At 40.3% G+C, this 27500-nt stretch overlaps 1 protein-coding gene across 13 annotated transcripts in view; it reads left to right on the top strand.

Moving 5' to 3' along the window:
• Positions 1-27500, top strand: part of LOC128692052 (Na[+]-driven anion exchanger 1) — a 369866-nt gene that overhangs the window by 40690 nt on the left and 301676 nt on the right. For 9 of the 13 annotated variants that reach the window (XM_070085267.1, XM_070085266.1, XM_070085273.1 and 6 more), the window contains exon 3: positions 20569-20610. The exons of the other annotated variants lie outside the window; for them this stretch is intronic. In XM_070085267.1, coding sequence (XP_069941368.1) covers positions 20569-20610 — 42 coding nt within the window. The remainder of the gene's footprint in view (positions 1-20568; positions 20611-27500) is intronic. 13 annotated transcript variants of the gene reach the window in all.

The following is a 27500-nucleotide window of genomic DNA, read 5'->3' on the forward strand; positions in this document are numbered from 1 at the left end:
ACACCTGTTATAACAGGTGTAACACCCGTTATAACAGGTGTGTGTAACACCCGTTACAACAGGTGTGTGTAACACCCGTTATAGCGGGTGTGTGTAGCTCCCGTTATAACAGGTGTGTGTAACGCCCATTATAGCAGGTGTGTGTAACACCTGCTATAATAGATGTGTGTAACACCCGTTATAACAGGTGTGTGTATAACACGTTATAACAGGTGTGTGTAACACCCGTTATAACAGGTGTGTGTAACACCTGCTATAACAGATGTGCGAAACACCCGTTTTAACGTGTGTTTATATAACAAGTTGTAACAGGTGTGTGTAACACCTGCTATAACAGGTATGTGTAACACCCGTTGTAACAGTTGTGTGTAACACCTGCTATAACAGGTGTGTGTAACACCCGTTATAGCAGGTGTGTGTATAACACGATATAACAGGTGTGTGTAACACCCGTTATAACAGGTGTGTGTAACACCTATTATAACAGGTGTGTGTAACAATTGTTATAACAGGTGTGTGTGTATAACAGGTGTTATGCCAGGTGTGTGTGTATAACACGTTATAACAGGTGTATGTAACACCTGCTATAACAGGTATGTGTAACACCCGTTATAAGAGGTGTGTGTAACATCCGCTATGCCAGGTGTGTGTATAACACGTTATGGTATAAACCTTGGTAATAAATACCGACAAGTTGGTTTAGAAAGACACGTAAGCAAACACTATAACATACAGAGGTAAAGAGACATTATATATATAATCGGAGAGTGAGGTGTGACGCACGTGACCTGAGGAATGTCATAAGAACATAAGAATGGAGGAACACTGTAGAAGGCCTACTGGCCCATGCGAGGCAGGTCCTTATCAAAACAACCTCTACCTATCTACAGGTGTATGTAATACCTGCTATAACAGGTATGTGTAACACCCGTTATAACAGGTGTGTGTATAACACGTTAAAGCAGGTGTGTGGAGGAAGTCAGAGTCGGTATTTCACTCTTGTTAAATCAGTTGTATGGGTAACTGTTGCGCCAGTGTTAAACAGTGATTATCTGACAGTATATAGCTGGTAAGACAGTAGGATGGACGACTCTCACACCAGTCTTTATGATGGACGACTTCCACACTAGTCTTTATGATGGACGACTCTCACACCAGTCTTTATGATGGACGACTCTCACACCAGTCTTTATGATGGACGACTCTCACACTAGTCTTTATGATGGACGACTCTCACACCAGTCTTTATGATGGACGACTCTCACACCAGTCTTTATGATGGACGACTCTCACACCAGTCTTTATGATGGACGACTCTCACACTAGTCTTTATGATGGACGACTCTCACACCAGTCTTTATGATGGACGACTCTCACACCAGTCTTTATGATGGCCGACTCTCACACCAGTCTTTATGATGGACGACTCTCACACCAGTCTTTATGATGGACGACTCTCACACCAGTCTTTATGATGGACGACTCTCACACCAGTCTTTATGATGGACGACTCTCACACTAGTCTTTATGATGGACGACTCTCACACCAGTCTTTATGATGGACGACTCTCACACCAGTCTTTATGATGGCCGACTCTCACACCAGTCTTTATGATGGACGACTCTCACACCAGTCTTTATGATGGACGACTCTCACACCAGTCTTTATGATGGACGACTCTCACACCAGTCTTTATGATGGACGACTCTCACACCAGTCTTTATGATGGACGACTCTCACACTAGTCTTTATGATGGACGACTCTCACACCAGTCTTTATGATGGACGACTCTCACACCAGTCTTTATGATGGACGACTCTCACACCAGTCTTTATGATGGACGACTCTCACACTAGTCTTTATGATGGACGACTCTCACACCAGTCTTTATGATGGACGACTCTCACACCAGACTTTATGATGGACGACTTCCACACTAGTCTTTATGATGGACGACTCTCACACCAGTCTTTATGATGGACGACTCTCACACCAGTCTTTATGATGGACGACTCTCACACCAGTCTTTATGATGGACGACTCTCACACCAGTCTTTATGATGGACGACTCTCACACTAGTCTTTATGATGGACGACTCTCACACTACTCTTTATGATGGACGACTCTCACACTAGTCTTTATGATGGACGACTCTCACACCAGTCTTTATGATGGACGACTCTCACACCAGTCTTTATGATGGACGACTCTCACACCAGTCTTTATGATGGACGACTCTCACACTAGTCTTTATGATGGACGACTCTCACACCAGTCTTTATGATGGACGACTCTCACACCAGCCTTTATGATGGACGACTCTCACACCAGTCTTTATGATGGACGACTCTCACACTAGTCTTTATGATGGACGACTCTCACACCAGTCTTTATGATGGACGACTCTCACACCAGTCTTTATGATGGACGACTCTCACACCAGTCTTTGATGGACGACTCTCACACCAGTCTTTATGATGGACGACTCTCACACCAGTCTTTATGATGGACGACTCTCACACCAGTCTTTATGATGGACGACTCTCACACCAGTCTTTATGATGGACGACTCTCACACCAGTCTTTATGATGGACGACTCTCACACCAGTCTTTATGATGGACGACTCTCACACTAGTCTTTATGATGGACGACTCTCACACCAGTCTTTATGATGGACGACTCTCACACCAGTCTTTATGATGGACGACTTCCACACTAGTCTTTATGATGGACGACTCTCACACCAGTCTTTATGATGGACGACTCTCACACCAGTCTTTATGATGGACGACTCTCACACCAGTCTTTATGATGGACGACTCTCACACCAGTCTTTATGATGGACGACTGTCACACCAGTCTTTATGATGGACGACTCTCACACTAGTCTTTATGATGGACGACTCTCACACCAGTCTTTATGATGGACGACTCTCACACCAGTCTTTATGATGGACGACTCTCACACCAGTCTTTATGATGGACGACTCTCACACCAGTCTTTATGATGGACGACTCTCACACCAGTCTTTATGATGGACGACTCTCACACCAGTCTTTATGATGGACGACTCTCACACTAGTCTTTATGATGGACGACTCTCACACTAGTCTTTATGATGGACGACTCTCACACCAGTCTTTATGATGGACGACTCTCACACCAGTCTTTATGGTGGACGACTCTCACACCAGTCTTTATGATGGACGACTCTCACACTAGTCTTTATGATGGACGACTCTCACACCAGTCTTTATGATGGACGACTCTCACACTAGTCTTTATGATGGACGACTCTCACACTAGTCTTTATGATGGACGACTTCCACACTAGTCTTTATGATGGACGACTCTCACACCAGTCTTTATGATGGACGACTCTCACACCAGTCTTTATGATGGACGACTCTCACACTAGTCTTTATGATGGACGACTCTCACACTAGTCTTTATGATGGACGACTCTCACACTAGTCTTTATGATGGACGACTCTCACACCAGTCTTTATGATGGACGACTCTCACACCAGTCTTTATGATGGACGACTCTCACACCAGTCTTTATGATGGACGACTCTCACACTAGTCTTTATGATGGACGACTCTCACACTAGTCTTTATGATGGACGACTCTCACACTAGTCTTTATGATGGACGACTCTCACACCAGTCTTTATGATGGACGACTCTCACACCAGTCTTTATGATGGACGACTCTCACACCAGTCTTTATGATGGACGACTCTCACACCAGTCTTTATGATGACCGACTTCCACACTCGTCTTTATGATGGACGACTCTCACACCAGTCTTTATGATGGACGACTCTCACACCAGTCTTTATGATGACCGACTTCCACACTAGTCTTTATGATGGACGACTCTCACACCAGTCTTTATGATGGACGACTCTCACACCAGTCTTTATGATGGACGACTCTCACACTAGTCTTTATGATGGACGACTCTGACACCAGTCTTTATGATGGACGACTCTCACACCAGTCTTTATGATGGACGACTCTCACACCAGTCTTTATGATGGACGACTCTCACACCAGTCTTTGATGGACGACTCTCACACCAGTCTTTATGATGGACGACTCTCACACTAGTCTTTATGATGGACGACTCTTACACCAGTCTTTATGATGGACGACTCTCACACCAGTCTTTATGATGGACGACTCTCACACCAGTCTTTATGATGGACGACTCTCACACCAGTCTTTATGATGGACGACTCTCACACTAGTCTTTATGATGGACGACTCTCACACCAGTCTTTATGATGGACGACTCTCACACTAGTCTTTATGATGGACGACTCTTACACCAGTCTTTATGATGGACGACTCTCACACCAGTCTTTATAATGGACGACTCTCACACTAGTCTTTATGATGGACGACTCTCACACCAGTCTTTATAATGGACGACTCTCCCACCAGTCTTTATGATGGACGACTCTCACACCAGTCTTTATGATGGACGACTCTCACACCAGTCTTTATGATGGACGACTCTTACACCAGTCTTTATGATGGACGACTCTCACACCCGTCTTTATGATGGACGACTCTCATACCAGTCTTTATGATGGACGACTCTCACACCAGTCTTTATGATGGACGACTCTCACACCAGTCTTTATGATGGACGACTCTCACACTAGTCTTTATGATGGACGACTCTCACACTAGTCTTTATGATGGACGACTCTCACACCAGTCTTTATGATGGACGACTCTCATACCAGTCTTTATGATGGACGACTCTCACACCAGTCTTTATAATGGACGACTCTCACACCAGTCTTTATGATGGACGACTGTCACACCATTCTTTATGATGGACGACTCTCACACTAGTCTTTATGATGGACGACTCTCACACCAGTCTTTATGATGGACGACTCTCACACCAGTCTTTATGATGGACGACTCTCACACTAGTCTTTATGATGGACGACTCTCACACCAGTCTTTATGATGGACGACTCTCACACCAGTCTTTATGATGGACGACTCTCACACTAGTCTTTATGATGGACGACTCTCACACCAGTCTTTATGATGGACGACTCTCACACCAGTCTTTATGATGGACGACTGTCACACCATTCTTTATGATGGACGACTCTCACACTAGTCTTTATAATGGACGACTCTCACACCAGTCTTTATGATGGACGACTCTCATACCAGTCTTTATGATGGACGACTCTCACACCAGTCTTTATGATGGACGACTCTCACACTACTCTTTATGATGGACGACTCTCACACCAGTCTTTATGGTGGAAGACTCTCACACCAGTCTTTATGATGGACGACTCTCACACCAGTCTTTATGATGGACGACTCTCCCACCAGTCTTTATGATGGACGACTCTCACACCAGTCTTTATGATGGACGACTCTCACACCAGTCTTTATGATGGACGACTCTTACACCAGTCTTTATGATGGACGACTCTCACACCAGTCTTTATGATGGACGACTCTTACACCAGTCTTTATGATGGACGACTCTCACACCAGTCTTTATGATGGACGACTCTCACACCAGTCTTTATGATGGACGACTCTCACACCAGTCTTTATGATGGACGACTCTTACACCAGTCTTTATGATGGACGACTCTGACACCAGTCTTTATGATGGACGACTCTTACACCAGTCTTTATGATGGACGACTCTCACACCAGTTGACATGTTATATTCCTTTATTTTCTTTATCTGGTCTTTTTTGGCAATATTGATTAAGCTTCTACTTGAGAAAATAAAATTATATTAAACTTTGTCTTTCTCTAATACTTACTTAGTTAAGTTATCAACTGTCATGCTGCTGGAGCCCTGTGTACATGTGTACATGTGTGCAGCAGTCAGTACTAGTTGTGCACATGTGTGCAGCAGTCAGTACTAGTTGTGTACATGTGTCCAGCAGTCAGTACTAGTTGTGTACATGTGTGCAGCAGTCAGTACTAGTTGTGTACATGTGTGCAGCAGTCAGTACTAGTTGTGTACATGTGTACAGCAGTCAGTACTAGTTGTGTACATGTGTGCAGCAGTCAGTACTAGTTGTGTACATGTGTCCAGCAGTCAGTACTAGTTGTGTACATGTGTCCAGCAGTCAGTACTAGTTGTGTACATGTGTGCAGTAGTCAGTACTAGTTGTGTACATGTGTGCAGTAGTCAGTACTAGTTGTGTACATGTGTGCAGTAGTCAGTACTAGTTGTGTACACGTGTGCAGCAGTCAGTACTAGTACTAATTGTGCACATGTGTGCAGCAGTCAGTACTAGTTGTGTACATGTGTGCAGTAGTCAGTACTAGTTGTGTACATGTGTGCAGCAGTCAGTACTAGTTGTGTACATGTGTCCAGCAGTCAGTACTAGTTGTGTACATGTGTGCAGCAGTCAGTACTAGTTGTGTACATGTGTGCAGCAGTCAGTACTAGTTGTGCACATGTGTGCAGCAGTCAGCACTAGTTGTGTACATGTGTGCAGTAGTCAGTACTAGTTGTGTACATGTGTGCAGTAGTCAGTACTAGTTGTGTACATGTGTGCAGTAGTCAGTACTAGTTGTGTACATGTGTGCAGTAGTCAGTACTAGTTGGGTACATGTGTGCAGCAGTCAGTACTAGTTGTGTACATGTGTGCAGCAATCAGTACTAGTTGTGTACTTGTGTGCAGCAGTCAGTACTAGTTGTGTACATGTGTGCAGTAGTCAGTACTAGTTGGGTACATGTGTGCCGCAGTCAGTACTAGTCGTGTACATGTGTGAAACAGTCAGTACCAGTTGTGTACATGTGTGCGTGCTATTTCCTGTTGCAAATATTCACACAAACGCAGTGTAACACAATTCATTATATTGCATTAACATCCATTATTTTCATCGTGTCGGTATTTTATACCATTTATCACCACTAGTTGTTGTTACTGGGGAAGGGGAGGGGGAGGGGGGGCAGGGAGGGGGAGGGGGATAGGAGGGGGAGGTGGGATAGTGATGGTTAGGGGGTTGAGGGCCACTTCAGCTGACACCATATTGAGCTCTGCTTCACGGGTCTCCAGGGGAAAATATATTGTCTGAATCTGGGCCAGAATTGCAAAGGAAACTAGATTTCCTCTGCAAACAGAAACAGGAATAAGTGAGGTCGACACACTCTCTTGAACCTTATAAATTCCAGTAGAGGCAGATGCCGGCTGCTCCCTCCCAGTCAGCATCCAACTTTACCTATGCCATAGAAAATCCTCAGAGCGGAATACCTGGAGTATACCTGGAGAGGGGTTTCGGGGATCAGTGCTCCCATGGCCCGGTCTGTGAACAGGCCTTGTGGTGGATCAGGGTCTGATCAACCAGGCTGTTATTGTTGGCTGCATGTAAACCAACGTACGAACCACAGCCCAGCTTGTCCAGCACCTTTTTGAAGACAGCCAGGAGTCTGTTGGTAATACCCCTTATGTATGCTGGGAGGCAGTTGAACAGTCTTGGACCTCTGACACTTACTGTGTTGTCTCTTAGTGTACTTGTGGCACCCCTGCTCCCCCAAGAAGGAGGAGAAGGAGGGAAGGTGGAAGGAGTGGCAGGAAGGAGGAGGAGGAGGAGGATGACAACAATGATTCCCTTATCAGCTACCACGCCCCCTCCTGTCCTTGCGTGGTTGAGTTCTTCAATCCCCGGGAGCCGAGAGGTAGAGTTCAGTATGACTCATGCCAAGGTTGCCTTTAATAACCCCAACAACAAGAGGTAGTCAGGTGTACAGTTTTCTGTGCTTGGTCTCCTTCTCAGTCTAAGATGGTAGACTACTTCTTGCCATTATATCCTTGTTACCACTGTACAGAATCTCCTCCGTCCAGCCCTTTGCCCATTTGGGGGTCTTTCGGGGATCAACGCCCCTCGTAGTCCAGTCCATGACTAGGCTTCACTGTAGGTTAGCGCCTCATAAACCAGGCTGTTACTGCTGTCCACACGCAATTTTGTGTAAGGACCGCAGCCCGGCTGATCAGGTACTGACTTAGGTATCTGTCCAGTTCCCTCTTGAAGACCTTACCACTTTTACTCACTGAGGAGGAATTCGACTGTCAGGAGACTCTGACCCATGCTTACGTCTTCCTACTGGCCTCGGGGAGCATCAGGAACACACATTCCTACTAGTCAGCTTCCTTTCACTTTGGTCGAGGATTCTTCTCTGCACACTGACAAGCAGGGCTAGATACACTGTAAGTTGTCAATGGCCCTATAAACCCCAGTAAGAAGATACGGCATAAGATGTCAGTGAAAACGAAAATGAAAATGTTCATTTCCTTGCAAAGATTACAACGTGTGGTTTACATATTATAAAATGTTAATTACAAGGAAAGCACTAGCATGCCTAGGCATTTTGGGCAGACTAATCCTAATTCATACTCTATTGGCACAGGTTATGGAATATTACATTTTAATATATATTATTGTAAAAAGTTAGGTAATTGAATTGATTATCATTAATTAGATTGATAATAGTAAGATAGTACAAAACATATAACAGCATTACAGTTAGTAAATTTAGTTTACCTGGAGAGGGTTTCAGGTAATGGGAATGGTTTTACCCTGGCATTATACACTGTTTTTATTAAAGCTCCTATATTGGCAGCATATTTCAGGCAAACTTAGGACTAACTTTATAATAAATAGGCAGTAACTATATTGGGAATTTTATGTTTGCAGTCGATTGGGTAAGTGTAAAATAGGGAGAATTACAGATATCGAGAGTAAGTCTGTTTTGTTTTGGATGTGTTCATGATACAAAAAAGAGAATAGGTGGTTTTCACATAGCTGTTGATGGGGTGTGTTGGTGAGATTCGGTGTTTTTTAATGGTAGTTTTCAAAATGGTGATTGACTCTGCAGTTCTAGTTTTTGGGCAGGAAATTCCAGAATTTAGGCCCTTTTATGTACATTGAATTTTTTTAAAGATTTAGTCAGACATGAGGAATGTCATAGACATTTTTGTGTCTTTAATTGTGACTGTCAAGAAAGTGTTTTAGTTCAGGGTTAATATTAGAATTTATGGTTCTGTAAATGTAGGTTTCACAGTAGTAGGTGTGAATGTTTTGTACAGTAAGTTTAGGTCTTTGAAGAGTGGGGTGGTGTGTTGCCTAGCATTGGATTGCATGATAATTCTTACTGCAGCTTTTTGTTGGGTTATTATTGGATTTAGGTAGGTTGCTGCTGTTGGTCACCAGGCACAAATAGCATAGGTGAGGTTTGGATAGATGATTAATTAGTATAGTGTGAGTAGGGGTGATTGTGGTACATAGTAATGTATCTCTGAGAGGATCCCAACTGTGTTGGATACTTTTTTTGTTGTGTTGGATATGGGTGTTGAATTTCAGGTTGCTGTCAAGGTGCAGACCCAGAAATTTGCCCTCATTATGGCTCTATAAACCCCAACAAGAAGATGCAGTGTAAGCAGTCAGTGGCCCTATAAGCCCCAGCAAGAAGATATATGGTGTAAGCTGTCAGTGGCCCTATTTTATTTATTTATTTATTTATTTATATATTTATTTATTTGGACATGATACATAGTTGTACAAAAAAATATAGTGGTTGGATGTACATACCAAAAGCCCCTTGTATGCAGAGCATTATGGGCAGGCTTAAAATTAACTTAAGATTAACTAAGCAATGATATATTCAGTGGTAAAAATTACAGTAAACAACTTACAACATGAAGTACAAATGAGTAATTCAAATAAGAAGCATTAAAGTTGTACAAATTTGTAGCATTGTTCAGTATTTATTTAGTTGAGGGTAAATAAGTGGTTTTTAAGAAGTCTTGAATTGATAAACAGTGTTTCTTTTATATTCACAGGTAATGAATTCCATATTTTTGGGCCTTTTATGTGCATTGAGTTTTTACATAGTGTGAGATGGACACGGGGAACATCAAAGAGTGATCTGTGCCTTGTGTTACGGCCATGTGTTCTGTTGAGGTTGATGCGAGAAGATACAGTGTAAGCTGTCAATGGCCCTATAAACCCCAGCAAGAAGATACAGTGTAAGCTGTCAATAATCTGTCAGTGGCCCTATATACCCCAACAACAACAGTTGTCAATGACCCTATAAACCCCAACAACAACAACAGCTGCCAATGACCCTATAAACCCCAACAAGAAGATACTGTGACAGCTGTCAATAGCCCTATAAACCCCAACAAGAAGATGTGGTGTAAGCTGTCAGTGGCCCTATGAACCTCGGCAAAAAGATAAGGTGTAAGCTGTCAGTGGCTCTATAAACCCCACAAGAAGATATGGTGTAAGCTGTCAATGGCCCTACAAAATTAAAATTAAAATTATTTTTTTATTTCCTTTTAAAGCTTACAATGTTTGGTTTACATGTTGTGAAATGTTAATTACAAAGAAGGTCATTAGCATGCCTAGGCATTTCGGGCAGACCAATGCTAATTTTTACTCTATGTTGATATAGGTCATGGAGCAGTACATTTGAACATACATTGTTAGATAAATACACAATTAGATACATACATAATTAGATTTACAATATTGAGACAGTACGAGGCACATACATAATTAGATTTACATAATTTGATACATACCCAGTCAGGCACATACATAATTAGATTTACAATATTGAGGTAGAATGAGTCATATAATAATATTACAAATGGTAAATTTAGTACTGGGATTGGATTTGTCTGCTTCTGTTAAAGCTTATACAGTGGATCCCCGCATAGCGACTTTAATCCGTGCAAGAGGGCTCATTGTTATGCGAAATGATCGGTATGCGAATGAATTTTCCCCATAAGAAATAATGGAAATCAAATTAATCTGTGCAAGACACCCAAAAGTATGAAAAAAAAAAAAATTTGCCACATGAAATGTTAATTTTAATACACACAAACTGAAAAAGGCATGCACAATTACATGACACTTACTTTTATTGAAGGTCTGGTGATTGATGGGATGGGAGGAAGGGAGAGAGAGTGTTAGTGTTTAGAAGGGGAATCCCCTTCCATTAAGACTTGAGGTGTCGAGTCCTTTTCTGGGGTTACTTCCCTTCTTCTTTTAATGCCACTAGGACCAGCTTCAGAGTCACTGGACTTCTTTCGCACAACATATCTGTCCATAGTGGCCTGTACCTCTCATTCCTTTATGACTTCCCTAAAGTGTTTCACAACATTGTCAGTGTACAGGTTGCCAACACGGCTTGCAATAGCTGTGTGAGGGTGATTTTCATCCATGAAGGTTTGCACTTCAAGCCACTTTGCACAGATTTCCTTAATCTTTGTAGTAGGCAACTTCTTCAATTTCTCTATCTCCTCCTCTGAACCAGTTTCCTCAGGTCTGGCCTCTTGCTGTTGAAGTTGATCTATCAGCTCATCAGTGGTTAGTTCTTCATTGTCCTCCTCCACCAACTCTTCCACATCCTCCCCACTAACCTCCAACCCCAAGGACTTTCCCAATGCCACAATGGATTCCTCAACTGGCATAATCCTCTCAGGGTTAGCCTCAAACCCTTCAAAATCCCTTTTGTCTACACATTCTGGCCACAGTTTCTTCCAAGCAGAGTTCAAGGTCTTCTTAGTCACTCCCTCCCAAGCCTTACCTATAAGGTTTACACAATTGAGGATATTAAAGTGCTCTCTCCAAAACTCTCTTAGAGTCAGTTGAGTTTCTGAGGTCACTACAAAGCACCTTTCAAACAGAGCTTTTGTGTACAGTTTTTTGAAGTTTGCAATAACCTGCTGGTCCATGGGCTGCAGGAGAGGAGTGGTATTAGGAGGCAAAAACTTCACCTTAATGAATTTCATGTCCCCATAAAGTCGCTCTGCCACGTCTGTAGGATGACCAGGGGCATTGTCTAACACCAGGAGGCACTTAAGTTCTAATTTCTTTTCAGTTAGGTAATCATTCACATTGGGGGCAAATGCATGGTGTAACCAGTCATAGAAAAAGTCCCTAGTGACCCATGCCTTACTGTTTGCCCTCCACAGCACACACAATTTCTCCTTGAGGACATTCTTTTGCCTGAACGGTCTGGGAGTTTCAGAGTGATACACTAATAAAGGCTTCACTTTGCAATCACCAGTAGCATTGGAACACATCAACAAAGTAAGCCTGTCTTTCATAGGCTTATGTCCTGGGAGTGCCTTTTCCTCCTGAGTAATGTAGGTCCTGCTTGGCATTTTCTTCCAAAACAGGCCTGTTTCATCACAATTAAACACTTGTTCAGGTTTCAGTCCTTCACTGTCTATGTACTCCTTGAATTCCTGCACATATTTTTCAGCTGCTTTGTGGTCCGAACTGGCAGCCTCACCATGCCTTATCACACTGTATGCCACTACGCTTCTTAAATCTCTCAAACCAACCTTTGCTGGCCTTAAATTCACTCACATCATCACTAGTTGCAGGCATTTTTTTAATTAAATCCTCATGCAACTTCCTAGCCTTTTCGCTTATGATCGCTTGAGAGACGCTATCTCCTGCTATCTGTTTTTCATTTATCCACACCAATAAGAGTCTCTCAACATCTTCCATCACTTGCGATCTCTGTTTCGAAAACACAGTTAAACCTTTGGCAAGAACATCTTCCTTGATTGCCTTTCTGTTGCCCACAATAGTAGCGATGGTTGATTTGGGTTTCTTGTACAACCTGGCCAGGTCGGCGACACGCACTCCACTTTCATACTTATCAATGATCTCTTTCTTCATCTCTATAGTAATTCTCACCCTTATTGCTGTAGGGTTGGCACTAGAAGCTTTCTTGGGGCCCATGGTCACTTATTTTGCAGATAAAATCACCAAAAACACTGTAATAATACGAAATGTTCCGATTGTATGCTTGGATGTTACCGCTGAGGCTGGCTGGTAAACAATGCCACCGGCGGCACATGTGAGGCTGGCTAAGGGCGCACATTGGACGCGTCTCAGACGAAGAGCGGTGAGCGGGTTTTTGAGCGGTATGCGAGGCAAAATTTTTGCGATAAAAGCGAGCGGTATGCAGATTGTACGTTATGTGATGCCGACGGTATGCGGGGGTCCACTGTACTGTATTGGAAGCGTGTCTTAGGTGGACTTAGGACTGACTTAAGATTTAATAGGCAATAGCTATTTTAGGAATTTTATGTTTACAATCATTTGGGTGCTTGCAAGTGTAAATTAGGGGGAATTACAGATAATGAGAGTAGGACTATATTGTTTTGGTCTTGTTTATGATACAAAAAAGAAAATAAGATGATTTTTATTGCATTTGGTTAGCTAATGATGGGGTGTGTTAGGGAGATAAGATTTTTTTTTGACAGTAGTTTTGAAAATGGTGATTGAGTCAGCAGTTCTAGAGTTTTCAGGCAGGGAGTTCCAGATTTTAGGCCCTTTTATGTACATCAAATTTTTGTAGAGGTTTAGCCAGACACGGGGAATGTCATAGAGATTTTTGTGTCTGGTATTATGTCTATGGGTCCTGTTGCAACTATCAAGAAAATGTTTTAGTTCATGGCTAATATTAGAATTTATGGGTCTGTAAATATAGGTTGCACAGTAGTAGGTGTGAATGTTCTGTACAGTAAGTAGGTTTAAGTCTCTGAAGAGTAGGGGTGTGTTGCCTAGGATTGGATTGCATGATAATTCTTATTGTGGCTCTTTGTTGGGTTATTATTGGCTTTAGGTGGGTTACTGCTGTTGAACCCCAGGCACAAATAGCATAGATAAGGTAGGGATAGCTGATTGAATAGTATAGTGTGAGTAGGGCTGATTGTGGTACGTAGTAATGTACAGTGGACCCCCCGGTTTGAGATATTAATTTGTTCCTGAGAGCTCATCGTAATCCAAAATTATCAGAAAGCGAATAAAGTTTCCCCATAAGATATAATGGAAATCAAATTAATCCATGCAAGACACCCAAAAGGATGAAAAAAAAAATTACAATAACATCAACAACAATAGAATAATTGACACTAACCTTTAATGAAGATCTGGTGATGATTGATGGGATGGGAGGAGGGGAGAGTGTTGAACCTATTGTTTAGAAGGGGAATCCCCTTCCATTAGGACTTGAGGTAGCTTTTCCTCCTGAGTAATGTAGGTCCTGCTTGGCAATTTCTTCCAAAACAGACCTGTTTCGTCGCAATTAAACACTTGTTCAGGTTTCAAGCCTTCACTGTCTATGTAATCCTTGAATTCTTTCACATATTTTTCAGCTGCTTTGTGGTCTGAACTGGCAGCCTCACCATGCCTAATCACACTATGTATGCCACTATGATTCTTAAATCTTTCAAACCAACCTTTGCTGGCCTTAAATTCACTCACATCACCACTAGTTGCAGGCAATTTCTTTACCAAATCGTCATGCAACTGCCTAGCCTTTTCACAAATGATCGCTTGAGAGATGCTATTTCCTGCTATCTGTTTTTCATTTATCCACACCAGTAACAGTCTCTCAACATTTTCTAACACTTGCGGTCGCTGTTTCGTAATCACAGTTGCACTTTTTGCAAGAACAGCTTCCTTGATTGCCGTTTTCCTGCTCACTATAGTAGAGATGGTTGATTGGGGTTTACTATACAACTTGGCCAGCTCCGACACACGTACTCCACTTTCGTACTTTGCAATTATCTCTTTCTTCATTTCAATAGTCATTAGCACCCTTGGTCTTGAAGGGTTGGCACTAGAAGCTTTCTTGGGGCCCATAGTGACTTATTTTGCAGAAACAAGCACCAAAAACAGTGATAATATGGATAATATGGAATGTACCAAATGTATCCTTAGATGCGCGCACACTGGCTGGCTTGTAAACACTGGCACACACGGGGCAGTTCAGGCCACACGTGGACACATCTTGTACGAATCGCATCGCATACCAGGTTTTGTAACGGGAACCGAGGCAAATTTTTTGCGATATAATGCTTCGGATACCGGATTTATCGGATACCGGTAGCATCGCGAACCATGGGTCCACTGTATTTTAAAGAGGATCCCAACCATTTTGGATACCTTTTTTGTTATGTGTTGGACATGGGTGCTGAATTTCAGGGTGCTGTCAAGGTGCAGGCCCAGGAATTTGTCCTTATTTTGTTTAGCAATAAGAGTGTTGTCAATCATAATGTTCAGTTGTGCAACACCTGCTCTTTTACCAAACATAATATACAGTGTGCCCCCGTCTAATGTTGGCATCACATAACGTTAAATCCGCCTAGCGTTATATTTTATTGCTAAAATTTTGCCTCGCATAGCGCTAAAAAAACTTGCTCAACGCGATTCATCTGAGATGTGTCTATGTGTGGCCTGAGCCAGCCTCACATGTTCCGCCGGTGGCATTGTTTACAAGCCAGCCTCCGCGGTAGCATCCAAGCATACAATCTGAACACTTCATATTATTACAGCACTTTTAGTGATTTCACCTGCAAAATAAGTGACCATGGGCCCCAAGAAAGCTTCTAGTGCCAACCCTACAGGAATAAGGGTGAGAATTACTATGGAGATGAAGAAAGAGATCATTGCTAAGTATGAAAGTGGAGTACGTGTCTCCGAGCTGGCCAGGTTGTATAGTAAACCCCAATCAACCATCGCTACTATTGTGTCCAAGAAAACGGCAATCAAGGAAGCTGTTCTTGCCAAAGGTGCAACTTTGTTTTCAAAACAGAGATCGCAAGTGATAGAAGATGTTGAGAGACTGTTATTGGTGTGGATAAACAAAAAACAGATAGCAGGAGATAGCATCTCTCAAGCGATCATAAGCAAAAAGGCTAGGAAGTTGCATCAGGATTTAATTAGAAAAATGCCTGCAACTAGTGATGATGTGAGTGAATTTAAGGCCAGCAAAGGTTGGTTTGAGAGATTTAAGAAGCGTAGTGGCATACATAGTGTGATAAGGCATTGTGAGGCTGTCAGTTCGGACCACAAAGCAGCTGAAAAATATGTGCAGGAATTCAAGGAGTACATAAACAGTGAAGGACTGAAACCTGAACAAGTGTTTAATTGTGATGAAACAGGCTTGTTTTGGAAGAAAATGCCAAGCAGGACCTGCATTACTGAGGAGGAAAAGGCACTCCCAGGACATAAGCCTATGAAAGACAGGCTTACTCTGTTAATGTGTGCCAATGCTAGTGGTGATTGCAAAGTGAAGCCTTTATTAGTGTATCACTCTGAAACTCCCAGAGCATTCAGGCAAAAGAATTTCCTCAAGGCTAATTTGTGTGTGCTGTGAAGGGCAAACAGTAAGGCATGGGTCACTAGGGACTTTTTCTATGACTGGTTACACCAAGCATTTGCCCCCACTGTGAAAAATTACCTAATTGAAAATAAATTAGACCTTAAGTGCCTCCTGGTGTTAGACAATGCCCCTGGTCATCCTACAGACTTGGCAGAGTGACTTTGTGGGGACATGAGCTTCAATAAGGTGAAGTTTTTGCCTCCTAATACCACTCCTCTCCTGCAGCCCATGGACCAGCAGGTCATTTCAAACTTCAAAAAACTGTACACAAAAGCTGTTTGAAAGGTGCTTTGTAGTGACCTCAGAAACTCAGTTGACTCTAAGAGAGTTTTGGAGAGATCACTTTAATATCCTCAATTGTGTAAACCTTATAGGTAAGGCTTGGGAGGGAGTGACTAAGAGGACCTTGAACTCTGCTTGGAAGAAACTGTGGCCAGAATGTGTAGACAAAAGGGATTTTGAAGGATTTGAGGCTAACCCAGTTGAGGAATCAATTGTGGCATTGAGGAAGTCCTTGGGGTTGGAGGTTAGTGGGGAGGATGTGGAAGAGTTGGTGGAGGAGGACAATGAAGAACTAACCACTGATGAGCTGCTAGATCAACTTCAACAGCAAGAGGCCAGACCTGAGGAAACTGCTTTGGAGGAGGGGAGAGAGAAATTGAAGAAGTTGCCTACTTCAAAGATTAAGGAAATCTGTGCAATGTGGCTAAAGTGCAAACCTTTATGGATTAAAATCACCCTCAGACAGCTATTGCAAGCTGTGCTGGTGACTATTACACTGACAATGTTGTGAAACACTTTAGGAAAGTCATAAAGGAACGAGAGGTACAGACCTCTATGGACAGATATGTTGTGCAGCAGAAGTCCATTGACTCTGAAGCTGGTCCTAGTGGCATTAAAAGAAGGGAAGTAACCCCGGAAAAGGACTTGACACCTCAAGTCGTAATGGAAGGGGGTTCCCTTTCTAAACACTAAGACCATCAACACTCTCCCCTCCTCCCATCTCATCAATCATCACCAGATCTTCAATAAAGGTAAGTGTCATGTAACTGTGCATGTCTTCTTCAGTTTGTGTGTATTAAAATAATATTTCATGTGGTAAAATTTTTTTTTTCATACTTTGGGGTGTCTTGCACGGATTAATTTGATTTCCATTATTTCTTATGGGGAAAAATTCATTCGCCTAACATTGAGCTCTCAGGAACGGATTAATAGCGTTATGCGAGGGTCCACTGTAGGAGGTTATGTCAGTGTTAAGTGTAAGTTTATTGGCAGTCATCCAGGTAGATATTTTTACTAGCTCTTCGTTAACAATGGTGTTGAGGGTGGCAAGATTTGGGTGGGAGATGACATAAGTTGTGTTGTCAGCAAAGAGAATTGGTTTAAGATGTTGAGAGAAATTGGGAAGATCATTGATGTATAAGAGAAACAGCAGGGGACCAAGGACACTCCCCTGTGGCACTCCAGTATCAAGTACTAGTCATGTTAGTAAGACAGGATTTGAAATAAGCAAGGGCATGGCCTCTTATACCATAATGGTCAAGTTTGCAGAGTAGTATGCCATGGTCTACTGTATAAAAAGCTTTCCTTAGGTCAATAAAGAGTCCTAATGGATATTCATTATTTTCCAAAGCCGTGTAGAGAAGGTCTAGCATTTTTACAATTGCGTCATTTGTGCCTTTGTTTTTTCTGAATCCAAATTGGCAGGGGTTGAGTATGCTTTGTGCTGTTATAAATGAACATAATCTTTTGTGCACGAGCTTCTAGAAGATTTTGGATAGCAACAGTAAGTTTGATATTGCCCTGTCATTGTTTACATCTGTAGGGTCTCCACCTTTGTATATTGGTGTGACCCTTGCTGTCTTGAGTAGTGTTGGGAAAGTGCTTGTTTCTAGTGAGTTGTTAAAGAGTAATGAAATAGCAGGCAAGAGGACATGAGCTGCTCGCTTGTACAATATTGGTGGAACTTGAGACAGATTCCCTGATATATTTTTAAGTGACTTGATAATGAAGGTGACTTCCATGGGCTTGGTAGGTGAAAGATAGAAGGAGGTTGGGAAATTCCCATATAAGTAATCTCGATTTAACTGTGGATGGTGAATGTCTCTGTGGGTCATGGGTGGTGAATGTCTCTGAGTCGAGGGTGGTGAATGTCTATGTGGGTCGAGGGTGGTGAATGTCTATGTGGGTCGAGGGTGGTGAATGTCTCTGTAGGTCGAAGGTGGTGAATGTCTTTGTGGGTCGAGGGTGATGAATGTCTGTGTGGGTTGAGAGTGATGAATGTCTCTGTGGGTTGAGGGTGGTGAATGTATCTGTGGGTCGAGGGTGGTGAATGTCTCTGTGAGTTGAGGGTGGTGAATGTCTCTGTGGGTCGAGGGTGGTGAATGTCTATGTGGGTCGAGGGTGGTGAATGTCTTTGGGTCAAGGGTGGTAAATGTCTCTGTGGGTTGAGGGTAGTGAATATCTCTGTAGGTCTCTATACACACCTATATGTTGTGGCAGGGGTCAAGTCTCAGCTCCTTTCAAGTTGCGCTTGCCACATTAATAAGTAACCTTGTGGCCCTATGTACTCTTAAAACTGTATTTGGAATCTGCCTCCACAACTTCTTCATGAAAATCATTCCACTTCCTGACACTCTAAGACTGAAAAAATACTTCCTGACTTGCCTGTGGCTCATTTGTCTTTAGCTTCCAGCTGTGCCCCCTTGTACCTGTTTCCCACCTCTCAAACAGGCTGTACCTCTCTGTTCTATCAATTTTCTGTCCTATCAATTCCTATTAAGTATTTGTATGTTACTATCATGCCTTCCCTGACCCTTATGATCTCCAGTGTTGTTAGATTCAGTTCTGTTATCCTCTCTCTATAATACAGCATCTCCTCACTTAATGACGTACTCATTTACTGACAACACTGACTTACGATGGGCTCCATGACCAGTATTCATACCTAAATAATGTATGTTAGAGCTGATTTCCTCTGCTCTCTTTATTACAATATACAGTACACTACTGTATAAACATTTAAAATTATACCAGAAATGCTATAAATGGTGCAAAGGTGACATTAAAACAATATTGAAGATGGTTGACACAAACCAGCTACCATTATAGTATGCTCCTCACTTACCAATGAATTCGTTTACTGACGAGGTCTTAGGAATGGAACTCCGTCGTTAAGTGAGGAGAGGCTGTACTCCTTAGTCCTAGAAATGCATACTTCTGCACTTTCTTAACATACTTTCTCAGGTGTGAGTTCCATACTTGTGCTACATACTCCAAGATGGAGCTGACATGTTGTATAAAGGGCTCGGAATGATTCTTTGTTGATGTTCCTGAGGGTTACCCTGATATTTGTCAAATAATCATTGGCTGCAGCTAATGCTTGTCTGGCATATGAAAGACTAGCCTTCAGGAATCTCAACAAAGCATCATTCTGGGGTAAAGAATGGCATGGTAAATGCCCTTAACTAACAAGTTTCAAAAGTCTGTACTCTTATTACACCAAGTTTAAAAATGTAGAATGATATAAACAAAAAATATGCTAAGCAAACAGAGATATTTTAATTTTGAAAAGAAGAATTTTTATAGGGTAAGCAATACTTACCTTGCTTCTTATGAATACATGCCAATGAATGATGTGTACTGTATTCAGAGTATTAATAAGTACACCAGTGACATATAGTAAACTCTCAGTTCAACGGACTAAGGGGGGGAGGGGGAGCAGGTGGTCAGTAATAGTGATTGTTGTTGTTAGAGATGAGATTGTTTTGCTGTTATTGTAACAAACATTAATGGACAATTTTGTAACTAATAGATGTGGAGCGTCATTTCCATATCTGTTGAGCCAGCGGATTTTGTCCAGTATTTCTGAAGTCCGTTAAATTGAGGTCTGTTAAGTTGAAGGCTTACTGCTCTACTCCATTTGGCTTGTTAATAAGTACACCAGTGATGTGTATTCTTCTTTTAGCTTAACAATAAATACACCAATATGTATACTCCACTTAGCTTATTAATAATGACACCAGTCATGTGTATGCTTCACTTGGCATGATAATAATCACATCAGTTCTTAGACATGTTTGCTTCCTGTTCCACTTTACTGTATCTAAACATGCTACATATATTTGCTTATTCTCATTGATGTTGTTGTAGCTTATACTATTACTACTACAATATTATTATTACTGCTGTTATATATTTACTACTGTAAATTTATTTAGTGTATTTTTATGCTAATCTGCTCTAGTTCCACCCTTTATACTGTTATTAGAAATTAAACTTAAAAAAATTGGATAAAAAACAAGAAATATTGATGATGTTGCTTGATGGCAACCCTCCACTCTCTGCAGTGATGCCCCCGCTTGATGAGGACTGCCCTGATGGCTTCTCTTGTACGCCACCACGTTGCAGGCCAGCCATAAGGGACTCCCACGGAAACATGATTCCCCATAAGAGCTGCTCAGTGTATTTCACAGTTACTCATAAGTCTTACACTGAATGAGGGAAGACTGAATGAACTGTTCAATTTGAAAATGCTTTCATAGATACCAAGCACTCAACGCTAATTTCTCAGAGTACAGGACCAGGTTTAAAATAAGTACCCAAGGAATTCGAGTTCTTCGTTGAATACGTATGTTAATGTAGTAGACCTCAGATGGCATTTATCATTTCACAAGCAAAAGTCACATTTGTATATTAACTTCAGTAAAACCTCTTATATTATGATTTACAAATATAATACTGCTTTTGTGAACCATTAAAATATTAACAAATCATAAAAATACTGTACAGTACTAAGTTATCTTTAGCTTTTGGAGATGCTAGAGTTTAAAGTTCCAAGCATCACTTTATTTGTGGTACTTGCACACTGTTACATGTACATGCACTTTCACCACCATCCTCTGCTCTGTGTATGTACCACACTCTTACATGTACATGAACTTCCGCCTCCACCACATTTCCTTCACTTGTATCCACAACCATACCTTTTCTTCCTCTCAGTAACTCAGCAGTACTCCCATACCCACCTCATTCCTCCTTCCTTTTTCAACCACTTTTCAGTACCCCTCTCCATCCTCATTCCCAGCCCCAAATCCCTTCTTGCTCTCAACCATCCTGCAATACCCCCTCCCATATCTTTTCTTTCAGCCATTTATTGATACCCCTAACCATATCCTTTCAACCACCCTACAATACCCCTTCCCATATCCTTTCAACCATTCTACAGTACCCCTTCCCATACCCTTTCAACTCCCCTGCAATACCCCTTCTCATACCTATTTTCCTCTCCCTAAACCTTCCTATCTCAACCATGAATGCCATTGACCACCCAGTCATGAGCTACCATGGGCCAAACACCAGGTGGGGCCTATAAAACACAAGTGGGATGAATTATACTGCAGTATATATCAAGATAATGTTGTAAAAACATTGTTAGGATACCAAGAACATTCACTGAGTTCATTGACAGAAGAGAGAAGGAACATTCTGACCTAATTGTGATCACAGAGATGAGACTAATAAAAATGAATACATATACCATTTTCCCCACAAGATGAGAAAAAAAATGGAAAAAAGTTGAGTGGGTGATATCACGGCCCTACTTATACACTTATACACTTATACAGCGGGTTAGGTTCCAGACTCTCATCGGAAAGCAGACATCACCGGAAGGCAGAATGTCATTTTTTTCCATTTATAAATGCATATAAATGCCAGACAACAAGTTTACACTAAATTATATTAAGTTAGTAATAGAACCAGGCATTAAAAACACACAAAGTAAAATATATTCACAGTAAATTCATTACTTATCTTAAAGTGTTTGTAATCTTAATGTAGGGAGAGAGGTGAATAGTACTTATTTATAGGAAGTCAGGTGCAGGTAGCCCAGGTGTAGGTAGCCTTGGCTCCTCATCTCATACTTAATATACGATATTTAAAACATCCCAGAGAGGTAAAATACACATACAGTACACTCATTATTTACCTTAAAATATGTGTAGTCTTAATATAGGAAGAGAGGTGAGTAGTATTTGTGGGCCAGAGCCATATTATTAACATCGACATGCCTTGTTCACTGAATTTAATAATTTCTAACAACTACCTTTAGATGCCATCATAAACGAAGGTAGAAGTAATGAATAATTCATGCCAAAAAGTGTAAACAAAAGCAGAGTGAGGGAGTGGCTGGGCCAAACGCAGATTCATACATGTTTTCTCTGATGGCTGAGCAGAGAAAACATAATGTTGTCCCTCCACCCGGCTACCACACAGCTCCACAAGTATTATTATCAGAGCACACATAAAATATGCAATAAATGCCAGACAACAAGTTTACACTAACTTAAACTATTAAGTTAGCAATAGAAATAGGCATTAAAAACACAGTAAAAGTTAAGATACTGTGTGAGAGGTGAGTGGCAGGGTGCTTATTGAATAAAATCAGAATGGCACTTAAAGCAAGAGGCTTACGACTTCTCTTTTTATCACAGCTAACCTTAGACGCCATCGTCAGTGAGAGCCAACTAGTTAATGAAAGAGTAAACGAGAGAGAAAACGAGATACAGAGTTGAGACAATGTAAGAACACAAACTGAACAGGTAGTGGACGATCACTTGGTCAGGCGAAATAAATGCGTATTAATATGTGTCTACTTTTAGTTCATTCACGTCTATTTGTAAGAGTTTGTAAAACATTTACCTCAATATTTTTTTATTATAATAATAATTACCTCACAATACAAATACTCTTACATTGTGTACAAGTTGTACAAGTTAGTTCAGAATAAACAAACAGCAACACACCATTTTTAGAGTGAATGAAGATAATAATATTAATAATAATAATAATAATAATAATAATAATATTATTATTATTATTATTATTATTATTATTATTATTAATAATAATAATAATAATAATATTATTATTATTATTATTATTATTATTATTATTATTATTATTATTATTTATTATAAAAAGCACTAAACCCACAAGGGTCGTGAATTGCTATATATAGAGTAAAGGCATACGAAAAGAATATTTTTCTACAGTTATCCCCCAGTTTGACTAGAGAAAACGTAATTCTTCCGACACTACCTACACAGCTGCTTTGTAAACAAATTTCATATATACGTCAATTTTTATTCTGTGAGTGTATGTATCATATTTATATGCTGTGTAATGGGTTTCATATATAACTGAGGAAAATATCATAGATGGATTAATGAAAATGCCTATATTGATGTAAAATAAGACATTTAGTGTGCCCAAGAGTGATTATTATTATTACGTAGTATTGGCGTCATGAGTAGAGAGAGACTTAGAGATTTTAATGTGTACCTGCACACCAGCACAGTGTGTAAGTATATTTAGGTACAGGTACACTCAAGTATAATTATCAGAGTACATATAAAATATGCAGTAACCTTAAAACACTTGAAATTTTGGAAAGTTTCCTGACATAATAGATGAGGTCACAGAAAATGTAAACAAACCGGGTGGGGGGGCACCGTATTTGAAAGATCGCTTGCTGTATAGCAAATTTTGGTCATAATTTGACATCGCCGTATTAGTGGAACGCCGTAAGGCGAAACGCCGTTAAGCGGGGCCTTACCGTATCATGTTTCTGTGTTAATTATATTGTTTATTATGTCACACTAGATGAATTGTGATAGATAAATAATCCGTACAGTTGATAATAGCGTCACATTCAAGTATTTTTTCTCGTCTCTCCAGAGTGCAGGAACGAATTAATGGCTTTTCAATTAATTTAAATGAGGAAAATTAATTTGATATACGAGTAAATTTAGTTACGAGCTAGCTCCTGGAACAGATTAAACTCGTAAGTCAAGGTTCCACTGTACTATCATATATATATATTAATTAAGTGAGCAATAGAGCTAGGCCTAAAAAATGCACCTAGAGGTTACACATTACTTACCTTAAAATATTTTCATCCTTAGTTTATAGTGAGTGGTGAATATGTTTATTGTAGGAAATCTGAATAAATGAAAAATCAGTATAATTGAAAAAACACTGTATTAGCAAAACACTGTAAAGTGAAGCGCTGTAAAGCAGAGCCTTCCTGTACATGGATTGTTAATTACTGGTGGCTATTATGTACAACCCTTTGCCAGACAACAGGATAGAGTATGGCATCACTTAGAAGGCATTAAATGTTATTATATAGTTGCACTAACAACTAATAATCATTACTCTTATATACATCTACCAGTTGAAAATTCCCAGCAGTTTAGTGATAAATTAATGACTGTCTAACACTGTTTTGAAAACATTATAAAGTTGCCTTGAGCATCATGTTACTGAATGATCTGAATTTAAGAAACACATATTGGAAGAATATGTTAAGCACTATGATAACAGAGAGATTTAATTGGCAGTTTGAATGAAGTGACAGACAAAGCAGCTATGTATTGTGTTAAAACTGACACATTTGCCTTAAACCAGCAAATTGAAATGACAAGATTTGAAAATACACTTCATCCTACACAGTGTTCACAAATATCAGTGATATGGTTCACAACATAATGTTGTATTGTCAAAACATTTAGATAGATCATAACCTGATTGAAATCCATACTTGTGGTTTGTTTGTTTTTGCTCACACCTTATAAAATTGTGCTCAGGTGTTCATATTTTATTATAATGAGATCATCTTTAATGTGTTATTATGAATATGGCACTTCCTGAAGAAGTGGTATGCTGATGCTGACAAGATGTGGAAAAAGACACCTGGACATAGGGCAAGAATGATCAAATCAGTGACTTTTAGAGTTCACACCCCAGCAAATGCTATATTATGAAACTGAGCACTAGGTAAAGGAGAGCATTGCCTGATAGGCAGCGCTCTTGCTTCACACACTGAGTGTCCGTGGTTCAGTTCCCAGCAAGGTGGAAACATTGGGTGTTTCCTTACATCTGCTGTCCCAGTTCACCTAACAAGCAAGTAGGTACCTGGATGTTAGTTGACTGTTGTGGGTCATATCCTGGGGGACAAGACTGAAGGACCACAATGGAAATAAGACAGACAGTCCTTGAATACACACTGACTTTCTTGGGTTATCCTGGGTGGCTAACCCTCCGGGTTTAAAAATCTGAACAAAATCTTGTCTTATCTTATCAGTGTGAAACCAGGTTAATGTCAGAGCTCAGAGGCATGAGCTATGAGGGAAGCCCCTGTCAACTTGACCTCATGACCTGAAGGGAACATTGATCACCAGGAAATGTGATTATGACATACAAAATATTCTAGAACATAGGGTAGAGAAGGATAAGCAGTTTAGCTTGGTAGGGTTTAATATGCAGAAACAACTTAAAGCTGTACATGCGGATGGCAGATGTGATTTTAGAAAAGCATTATTAAAGCTCAAGTACGTAAATACTGTACACATCTCTAGTGACAATAATAAAGGTGTAGGAGCAGATGAGGTATCACTTGGGGTCTTCAATATATGCTTTCTAAACTCAAGATATCTATACTCTGGATTATAAAGTTATGTTACTTTTCCACATAGAAAACAAAATGATGGACAAATAACACATTACAAACTTTATGCAAAAATACAAAAAGTTCGATAGGATAATCAATTAAAATAATTGTTTTTTATAATTACGTATAAGGAAACCATAAAGATAATCCAGAGTGGATGGCTGAGTTCTTGCACACATTCCTTCACAACTTGGGGTCATACTTTCTCAAAACGATCTGCTTTATTTTTGTTAGTATCTACTAAAAGTATTTACATTTTCTATGGTTAATTCAATGGACTCAGTCGCATTTCTTAGTTGCAAGTCTGGTATTTTTCCTGTTAATACCATTTTTGAATTTCATGTTTAATACCTGACACATAGTGCAATATCTTTGTTTAGCTCAATAATTCAATTACAGTACCACATTTTATTCTCCGTATTTTGTATGATGTGTGTGCATGTGCATGCCCAAAAAACAACTTGACCTTTTCCAAAATTTTGCAAATAATATTTACCCTTATTAACATGGACTATGATTATATGTATTCACAAAAGAGTGCTAAACCCATATGGGTCATTCAACACTGCTGCAATATTAATGGTAGAAAATTGCATGCATAAAAATTTGTCATATTACTTACTGAGCAAGATCATATAACATGCTAATACTACACAACATAATATTTTTCTCGAGTAAAATTCAGTCACCTGCTAAAGACCAAAACCAGAAGTGCGTATATAGTACTACTAATTATGACAATGCAATCACAAGTTATAAATGAAAACCGAATAACATTTGAGGCTGTGCAATATCATTATCAATATGCACATTAATTTTGTAACAGTTGACAATGAACTGAAAATTCATTCAGTTATTATTTCTAATTTGTGGTTTTATTGTGATTTGTTGCAGCCGTAGTACTGGGAGTGGAACTTTAAATTAATTTAATTTATCAGAGTTGAAAGGAGATTGTGAGTTTTAATGAGAGGATTGTGAGTTAGAGAGATGATCTCACACACCTCTGCAGGTTTATTATGTAACTTCCACATAGTACTGTATTTATTGAATCAAAAAAAGTCAAAATTAGAAAGAGATAAGAAGTTTTATTGTGAGTTGGTATCTTTGATGATTAGGTATTTTTTTTTACCTGGTCTGAGTTCTCTGGAGAAATGAGTGTAATTGTGATGGATGCAGCATGGGGGAATCATGGTGTGCGTTGTCCCTCCTGCGTCAGCCTTACCCATAGTAGTGCATGAGCCCTCTTGCAGTAACGGCCATATTTTGTGAACATGCGTGAATAGGATCTTGTTCCCTCGTCTGTCGTAATAAGAGTATTGCCATGTGGTATTGCAACCAGTACTGAGATAACACATCTCAGTTGTTTTTCATGCATTGAATAAGACTAATTCCGCTGTGTTCACACCCGATAATTTTTTTTTCGAAGGGTAAGCTTAGTGGATTTCTTACTTATCAATCTTTGTCATTAAGTCAAGCTAAAATGTTTTAGGGATTATGTAAGCAAGTTGCTTTGTAGGCTCTTAAAGCTTTTGTAAATAGTTTTTTAGTATGCTATCAATATTAAGTCCAAGATAAATACAGTTATGTATTGTTTTCTTCTTTGCTATCCAGCATATGACTTGTTATTTTGTGTTGTACAAAGGCAAGCTGTGACTAATTATTAATTCATATATTTTATGTTTGTGTCCGGTTGAACTTGCTAAGTTATTTGAATGGTATTGCATCAAGATATTTAAAATGTTTGGTAATAACACTCATCTGACTTTT

Source organism: Cherax quadricarinatus, chromosome 15, assembly GCF_038502225.1.
Source record: "Cherax quadricarinatus isolate ZL_2023a chromosome 15, ASM3850222v1, whole genome shotgun sequence".
Classification (NCBI taxonomy): domain Eukaryota; kingdom Metazoa; phylum Arthropoda; class Malacostraca; order Decapoda; family Parastacidae; genus Cherax; species Cherax quadricarinatus.